The sequence below is a fragment of the Gavialis gangeticus genome, unplaced genomic scaffold (genome assembly GCF_001723915.1).
Source record: "Gavialis gangeticus isolate Ggan-Ray unplaced genomic scaffold, GavGan_comp1, whole genome shotgun sequence".
NCBI lineage: Eukaryota > Metazoa > Chordata > Crocodylia > Gavialidae > Gavialis > Gavialis gangeticus.
In genome coordinates this window covers 4,978,499-4,987,426 of record NW_017729009.1, presented here as the reverse complement: position 1 = coordinate 4,987,426, position 8,928 = coordinate 4,978,499, and the positions used below count along the sequence as shown (strand labels likewise).

The window sequence follows — 8,928 nt, the reverse complement described above, 5'->3', positions numbered from 1 at the left end:
TGTTCAAGGGTTATATTTAGTCAGACTGCTTTGCAAGCTTTTTCCCCCCTTGCATTCAAGAGCAAGCAACAGGCATCATGTTTCCCCTGTAAAGCCAGGTCAGCAGCTATCATCAACCGTGCTGAAAGAATGAGCGCATCTTATTATTCAGTAATAGCCCAGCTTGTAGAGGTACTGGGTACACAGACCTCCCAGGGACTGCAGTGGGCACCCTGAGTGCCAGAGCCACTTCTGTAACTTGGCCTTTCTGAAATCCTGCCACAGAGTGGCAGGAGAGCTTTACACAAGGGTGACCTCACAAGCAGGCTAGCACTAAGATCTCTCCGGCCACACGGGAGAGTTCCAAAAACATTTTTACACCAGAACACTAAACTCTGCAGAGGTTGGAAGGAAAGAACCAATGTTGTTTTGGGATTCCTGCCAGAAAAAGAAATCACAGCCCATTGCCCACTAATAACACTGCCATTGCTGGTAGTGCCATGTGCCCTTCTTTGATCGTTGTGGGGGAAATGATGTGTGAAATTGGAACAATTTGTATTAACAGCTGCAAGAAAGTTGTGGCCTGCACAAGGCACACACATGCTTTGTATCACAAGCCTCCAACATCACTTTAAATACCAAGATACTTTACCTGGCTTCAAGGGATTGCTTCTGGGAGGAAAGAGGCCCCCCAAACGTAGTGAGAGAAACCTGCATGTCTACATAGGGCCACAGCTTCTAATTCCTGCTGCATCTATTCTATCATGGGATGACAAGTGCAGACTTCAACAACACCTTTTCCAAACTACACTTATGTTAAGTGGGAAGAGCAGGTTGATCCCATCATCCTCTTTTTTCCCCACATCTGGTTTTCAGGCTCTCTTCAAGCAGCAAGAGCCTGATGAGAAAAGCTGGGCTGTGTTAGGAGATGGCTGACAGTGAGGAAGGCAACTGTGCTGACTCCACTGCTTTTGTGACAGTCTGTGCAGACTGGAAGAAATGCAGGAGAGAAGAAAGTTCTAAAATTGTCCTTAGGACAACAATGAGACCTTGCAACATTTGACACTTTTTCTAGCTCCTGCTGTCATCACAGCGATTGAGGTTGCAAGGTGGGTGGATTTTTTTGTTTTATTTTTAATATCTTGGCAAAATGCTGGCAGGTACCTTTTAAAAATGCATTTGGGATTCAAAGACCATTATCCTGACAATTCTAAGGCGGGTCACGTAAAGCTACAGTACAGAGAATTTCCTTATCTCGTCAAATAGAACTCTGAAACACTTTTAATACAAACTTGTTACTTTATTAAACCAGACTTGCACGTTGCTCTGGGTCTCCAGGAGGTGAACTGTTGTTCTTCAAAAGTGAATTTTTGAGATATTACAAAAAAATGAGAGAAAGGGAAACTGGTTCAAACAATGTCACCATTCTTAAAACTGATGCTGTATTTGCTTTATAAAAATAACAAAATCATTCATTTTCATACATGTGTGTATATATGCGTATGTGTATATATGTGTATATATATATATATATATATACACACACACTTGTGTATATATATGCACAGTGTATTTATAAGAAGAACATTTTATAACTCAAGTGAAATAAGTATTATAAGCCTAGAAAAGAATGGAGGAATCCCATTCCCTGGCTTGATGTCTGAGACTGACTGCTCCAATTTCAGTCATCTTTCAATATCCACAGTAATGATAAATGTAGCCCTTTATCTAAGGCAGTTTTGGTGTTGGTAGCTTTGTCGTCAAGGTTTCTGCAGTCCCTTGCCTTATTGAAGCACTCAGCACACACATACCTTTCTTAACTCTTTAGACAAACTCTTAGAAGAGAACCTACTGTAAACCAAAGATACAATCATTTTGCTGCAAAGAGAGTAGAAGTGTCATAATGCACCAGGTTGCCTTAAGAATTCTGGTTAACATTTTCTTTGAAAATTCTCAGAACATACTAAAAATATGACTTCCAGCAAGAACTCTGCTAATGGCACAAGTAGTTTAGAAAATATTTGGGTCATTGTAATAGATATTGGACCCTATCTTATTAATCTGTTTATTTAGTTCATTCATTTATTAATAGTGCTTTGAGATTATCTTAGGTCAGAAAGAGAGCTGGACAAATGAAGGTTACCATATTTTTAAGATCCTTGCAAATAGAATAAAAACAAAATGAAGCTCTCAGGAGTTCCCCTATATGCAGAATACCGGAGTGGGGAATCTCAAAAAAGAATTTGGCCTGAAGTTGTAAAAACTGCTTTAAATTTATATGTGGACAGGCAAAAAAAAAAACCCTCAACAGGTTTCTGGGCCTTCCCAACGCACAGTGCAGAGTCCTGTAGCCAATGAGATACATGCTCTTTCATTCAGTGACATTCTAGAAATTTAAGGCCCTCTTTTACAGATGTTTTTAAACCAAAAAGTGCAAAATAAATTGTTAAATTAAAAAAAAATACTACATTGCTGGAAGAAGACGACCTCAGTGGAACAACTGCTGGGGTTTCCATCTTGTTCACAGTCTCTGTTTACAATACAAGATTAACCATGTTTAAAAATAAAAGTGGCCAAGCAATGCTATAACTGTTTTCTTTCCATTAAAAAGAGAATAAACCTTGTAATTTGATTTTAGGTACTTATCAGCATTAACACAGGGTTCTTGTAGTAAGATTACAGACAAGAAAAAATGATTTGAATATGACCACAGTTAAACATGGCTATTTTTGTAGTGCAGACAAGGACTAAGGCAGATGAGCGAGGGCAGAGGAACTGAAGTGACATGAGTTTACATAGCAAAGGTCACCTCTCTCCCTGAAATAGTTTTACAAAAACAGGTGTCAACCACAACAAAGTTAGGCCAGAAAATTGCACCAATATGTTTGCATATCATAACTATAGAAAATTGGGTTTCAATTAATGTAGCACCAGGATATGTGGTTGCTGTAGGTAGGTATATACTGTAGGGATCATGGAAATGTTGCTTTATAATGTATGTGTAGCATTGGAAATGTTAGCATAGTAATACCAGTATTAGGAGCTGATGCTGGGACACCTCCTCCCTGCTGCTCCCCCTAGCACATAGGGGAGTCATGTCTACGTGGGGAGAGGTTACTGCACCATGCTGGCTGGCAAAGGCCAAGTCAGGATTTATTGGGGGCCATCCCGTAGGCTTCATACAGCTTATTGAGAAGTTCACTCTTTTCTCTCTCAGGCAGGAAACTGGCTTGAGCTGCATTGATGTTCTGGAAAGAGCAGGAGGGGTGGGGAGAGAGAAAGAGATGTATTTGAATGATACCAACAAGTCAGAGTGTGATGCTGTGCACACATAAGCATATGAGCATTAATGTGAGCTAGCAGGTGAGTTTGTGAAAATAAAAGGAACAGTTCTTGTTCACACTGCTACTCTGGAGCTCAGTTCTGCAGTCTCATTTTCAAAAAAGCTACACCTGCCACCACTCCTAAGTGGTCTGCAAAAAACCAAAGGCTGCCAAGATACACACTGGGTCTTCAAAAACTCTGCAGGGCTCTAAGACATGCAGTTTAGGAGCCTGATCCAAAACCTACTGAAGAAAAGGGAAAGACTTAAATGGGCTTTGGACAGGGCCCTAAGAGAGGCAGCCAGAACTGCTGCTGTTGTGACATCAAAGCTTACCCCTGGCTTGCTTTGCCATTGGTGTGGATAATGCATCTTTCTGTTGTACACTTCCTGTTGTTAAACAAAAAGAAACAATCTCTGGCAAGAGCAAGAAGGGAACAAGACCTTGCAGCCAAACTGCCCGTGGAGTTATGAGTATAAGGTGTGGAGCTTTCTTATAGATGCAAGGAAAAACTAAAGAATGCATCACCTCTATAGGATGCGGAGAGTCCCCTTTCTTGAATTAAGTACCTGATACCAGGTCAGTAGTTTCTCCTGCAAAGCTGTATTCTGCCATTTCAGCTCTAGCTGAAAAGGAAACTAGTTGAATTCCAAGCTATGGAAGAAAGGGCGACTTCAGGAACTTCTTTAGCTTTCATTTGTCTACATATCTCCTAACAAGCCAATGCACCGTGAATGGAAAGCACCAGTAATTACCCACATGCAAATGACATTCTGACTATTTTCTTGTTCATGTATCTTGGGTATAAAGTAGATGAAAAGGGCTATTTTTAGGGGAGATTTTCAGAACTCTTCCCATGCCAAGATGCATGCAAAAATATAAGTACACATATACACCAGCAGAGAAGCAAACAGCCACTCTGCATTGAATGCAATTGCAAAGCACTTGCAGGCTGCATTCTGAAAGTCCGGCCCACAGTCATGGGAGAGGAACAGCAAAGAGCAGTTAGCCCGCTGCTCCCAACACCATCTCACAAGCTATTGCTCAATGTCAGTCTGAGGAACACGGTGAACCAATCCTGCCCCACAGCCTGGTCCCAGCAAATCCCCAAGCACTCAGTTAGACTTGCACATGCTGTGCCTCTGGCATCTCGGGCTGGCCAAAGCAGCGTTGGAATCCTCTCCATGCTCTTTATTCATTTCAGACAGCTGGTTGTAGCTTACATGCGCACTCAGCTCACATCCTCTCCCCTCGCTGCAGCTGACTCAGCAGCTCATCCTCCCACCGCCCCATGTGACAACTCCACATTCTGCCCCACACTTTCATAGGTTTATAGACTCATAGATACTAGGGTCAGAAGACCTCAACAGATCATCGATTCTATCAAAATCTCTTTGGCTTCATATCTCCAGGTAGGATTTAGCCTGACTTCACTTACCACTCTCTTGAACTCCTCTTCAGTGAAGCCCATGTATTTCTTAGCTATTTTATAATCAGTATCGATTGTGGAGTTGAAAATAAGCGGGTCATCAGTATTTAAAGAATAATTGGCTTGATCCTTCCTAAACCTGGAAAAACAGAATTTACAGCAGAATAGATACAGCAGGATAAATACCAGGGGTAGCACAGGTTTTACACCTGCGTGAACACAACACACAAAAAGCCTTCTACCCAGGTTAGCCACAATTTGTATTGACCCACCTGCATTTCCTAACTGTAGCCTAGATTTGCTATCCCATTTTTTAAAATGAATCTGTTCGACAGAGGCTCAACCCCAGCCCTTACCATGCCGGTCACAACCAAGCAGAAGAAGGCAACACATTGACCCTGGGACTTAGCCTTGTCAGCTCAGGGCAGGAATGTGAGACCAGAAAGCTCTCTGGGATAAGGCCCATCAGCATGTTTGCTGCAGCCTCTTCCAAAGTGGCTTATCCACCAAGAAGGAGGATAAAAACCGCTCTGACAGGACTTGAATTCATTTCTCATGTGAGGCAATAAAGTGGCTAGAAAGAAAGTGGAGTCTGAGCAGTTACTTTAAAATAATAAAGTATTATTTAAATGCCTTACTGTATTATTGGGTGTTTCTTAAAGTCCGGGTCACATGCTCCAGTGAGGTTACTGGACCAAGGGCAGGTCTGTTTATATAGTTTAAAAAAAAAAAAAAAAAAGCAGTCAACCCCATCCACTTAAAATGCTGCTGCACAGACTGCTAGGTTGTGAAGCCCTCTGGGCAGTCTTATCCAGAAAGTACCACAGTGATTTACAGCCCTGCAAAAACAGTGAACATCCACTCCCAGTGTCTGCCACACACACTCACTCCTAATTCTGCTAAGCAAATGTTTTTCCTATTAGCTATAATTTTCTGCCCACATACAGAAGCCTCTCATCATTCCAACATCCACCTTCTCCCCCTGCCCTGCCTCAAGCACTGTGGTGTATTTATTTCTCTGCATGAAGGACTGGTCTGTGGCTGCTATGTGCAAATGAAAACTCTTAGTTAACTAGTCTCTGCAAAGGGTACTGCAACAGTTACTGTATGCCAAGGACTAGGGTGCGTGGTTTTCCAGAGTGGAAGGAGATGGCTCCCAAGGCTGGTGCCTTTTAGAAGCACACAAAATCCTCCAAGATCTCACCTGTCACCATCCTGCCTAGCATTACAGCCTTGGCTTGGAAAAAGTGGAGGCATCTCCCTGCACAGACAGAGGAGGCTGCTCCAAGCAGAAGGCAGACTGAGGTCACTTTGGGTGCTAACAGATGTGCAGCCTCCAGCTGTAACTCATTGTGCACTGCACTTCAGGGGGGCTCCAATCCATCAGCTCCAACCTCCAGTGCAGGCTGGGCAAACCCCAGATTGAACTCCCTTTCCTCCCTTTCTGAAGACAGCACTGGAGGTGGGGCTGGGCTACTTCAGCCCAGCTCTGCTCCTGGTGTGCACTGACAGTGTTAATGAAGGTGCTCCGCTTTGCAGTGCCTTCATCTGAACCCTCATGTAATGAAGTTTCAGATTGTCATGTGATTGGGCATTTTTAAAGCGCTCTGCAACTCTGCACTTTGGTCAGGGGCCTAATCACGCAGCAAACCATCACTTCTGTCAGTGCCCTGCTTGTCACAAGCCCCTTTTCTTCAGGGCTGAGCATGCTGCCAGGGCATGACCTTCAGCATTCAGAACAGCAGAGAACCCAGACTTATCTCCCCTTACATGACACTGCTTTTCTGCTCACCAGCACAGTATACCACATGCCAGAGCACTGTATGCCTGGCTCCGACTCCAAGCCACACTGGAGTCCAAGCTGATCTGGAAAAGACTTTCACTCTGACTTGTCAGTGCTTGGACTCCAGGTGGTGGCAGCACAACCCTTCTTATAAAGGCATTTAAGTTTATATTCATTTATCCAAAATCCTGGGCAGTAATGCAGCTGAAGGGAGGGCTGCTCTCCAACTCTGTGGTAGACAAAGCTGGCATCCTTGTAAGACGTGGCATTACCTCAAAATGCATTCTTTTATCCAACAGTTCCTTATAAAGGACCGGGTCATTCATGACATGGTATCCATGGCCAATCCGCTCAGCCTTCAGTAAGCTGACTGCCTGCAGAATAAAATGTTTCAGATCTCCAAGCTCTGTGCAAGAGCTTGGTCTCTGCTCCAAAGAGTATTATGTGGGGACCTGACCCGCAGGAGCTTCTGAACTCTCCAGGACTCCAATCCTAGTGGCAGGACTCCCATCTCCCACCAAAGCACCTGGGATGTGGGCTCCAGAGACATCTGCTCTTTTGATCTTGGTATAAGGCAGGGGTGGGCAATTATTTGGGCCTGTGGGCTACATGGGCAGTTCTGGGGAGCTGCCATGGGCCAGTCTACATCCCCCACCCCTGTAACAGCCCAAAGCCCACGTGCCCTGCAGTTCCTCCCCACCACTGCCACCAGTGTCCAGCAGCAGCTGAGCACACAGCCCTGACCTCAGCTCCCCATGCACCCACTCCAGACTTGCTCTGGCTGCAGCAAACCAGCTCCAGAGCAGCTGGCACCTACGCGCACAGCCCCAAAACCTGGCTTGCCCCTTGCCTGCTCCAGACTGCCCGCCCATGCTGAGCAACAGCGGCAGCCAGGCCAAAGCTGCTGCTGGGTACAGGGGGAAAAAGTGGCTGCCTCCCACTTGCTGCTGCTGGGCCCTTTTTGCTGCAGCCACCCAGAGCCCATGTCTGGGCTGCCCTGTGGCTCCTCTCCACTGCTGTCACCAGCACCACCAATACCACCTCTGGGCTGTCCAGCAAGGCAATGGTGGCATGGAAAGGAGCCACAGGACAGCCCAGGCATGGGCTCCTCTGGGTGGCCTCAGCAAGGAGGGCCCAGCAGTGGCAAGGGGGAGGTGGCCGCTTTTCCCTTGTGCCCAGCAGCAGCTTCTGCCTAGCTACCACTGCTGGTGCCACTGGGTGGGAGGTCCAGAGCAGGTGCAAGGCAAGACAGGGTCAGGACCATGTCTGTAGGTCCTAGCCGGTCCAAAGCAAGTCTGGAGTGGGTGTGGGCAGGGCTGTGCATGCTGGTTCCTACCAGTCTCCATGGGGCCAGGGCTAGCAGTGATAGCAGCTGTAAGAAATCACTGCCACTTGGGCTGCCTAGAACTGGAGTGCAGCCACAGAGCTGCCCCAGCCTCCCTGCATGCCCAGGGGTGGCAGAACATGCCACGGGCCAGGTGGCACCTGGGTCAAGCAGGACTGAGGGACCTGCCACAAGCTGGACAAAGTCCCACTGCAGGCTGAATCAGGCCTGCAGGCCATATTATGCCCACAGTGTAAGGGCAGGTCTCTGGCGCTCTCCTTCACTGATTCACTGACTTTATTCCCTTAGAGCAACAGGAAAACTTGGCAACCTCCCAGGAGCTACTGAATGATGCAGCAGGAGTTAAATCTGCTCTCTTTATTCCCTGCATTATCATATATATTATGGAGATGGAGGGCAGTGCTGTTACTGCTGTGCTGCAATCTCTTACCTCCTTGATGACAGACGGAGGCCCAACTTCACCAGCATGAACAGTTCGATGAATGCCACATCTTTCAGCTTCCTGGAGGGAAAAAAACAGCAGGGGTGAAAATGCTTCTCTAAGTTTTGAGAGGCATGAAGAAAGGATAACCCAGCTTCTTGGGACAACAGTCCCTTCCCAGACAATTTACTTCCAACATGCCTTTTGTCTGAGAGCTTCAGAACAGTGAACCTACTAGATCGGCTCATTCCACTGGAGCAACACGTGGAAAAGAAGGAGGGAAAAAACTGTTGATGTGCATGCACACAGACAGGACACACGCACACAGCACATGGGCTGGGGGCACCAAACTGCTAGGGAAGTCCAGACAACACTAATGAATGAAAGCAGCTTTCACAGATTCATAGATACTAGGGTAAGAAGGGACCTTAACAGGTCATTGAGTCTGACCCTCCAGCTAGATGCCTATCCAGGCTTCTCTTAAAGAAGGGGAAATTCTGGCCACCCTTACCATGAAGAAACTCTTCCTGATGTCCAGCCTAAATCTGCTCTCTGTCAGTTTGTGACCGTTGTTCCTTCTTACCCCAAGAGGCAGCCTGCTGAACAGAGCATCTCCGATCCCTTGCTGCGTCCCCCTAATGAATTTGT

At 46.0% G+C, this 8,928-nt stretch overlaps 1 protein-coding gene across 1 annotated transcript in view; it reads right to left on the bottom strand.

Moving 5' to 3' along the window:
- Positions 1-854: 854 nt before the first annotated feature.
- Positions 855-8,928, bottom strand: part of ADA (adenosine deaminase) — a 128,905-nt gene continuing 120,831 nt past the window's right edge. The window contains exons 7-11 of the mRNA XM_019509729.1: positions 8,290-8,361; positions 6,787-6,888; positions 5,370-5,437; positions 4,741-4,870; positions 855-3,227 (exon numbers count right to left, since the gene is read on the bottom strand). Of these exons, the coding sequence (XP_019365274.1) occupies positions 3,126-3,227; positions 4,741-4,870; positions 5,370-5,437; positions 6,787-6,888; positions 8,290-8,361 (474 nt within the window). The 3' untranslated portion in view covers positions 855-3,125. The remainder of the gene's footprint in view (positions 3,228-4,740; positions 4,871-5,369; positions 5,438-6,786; positions 6,889-8,289; positions 8,362-8,928) is intronic.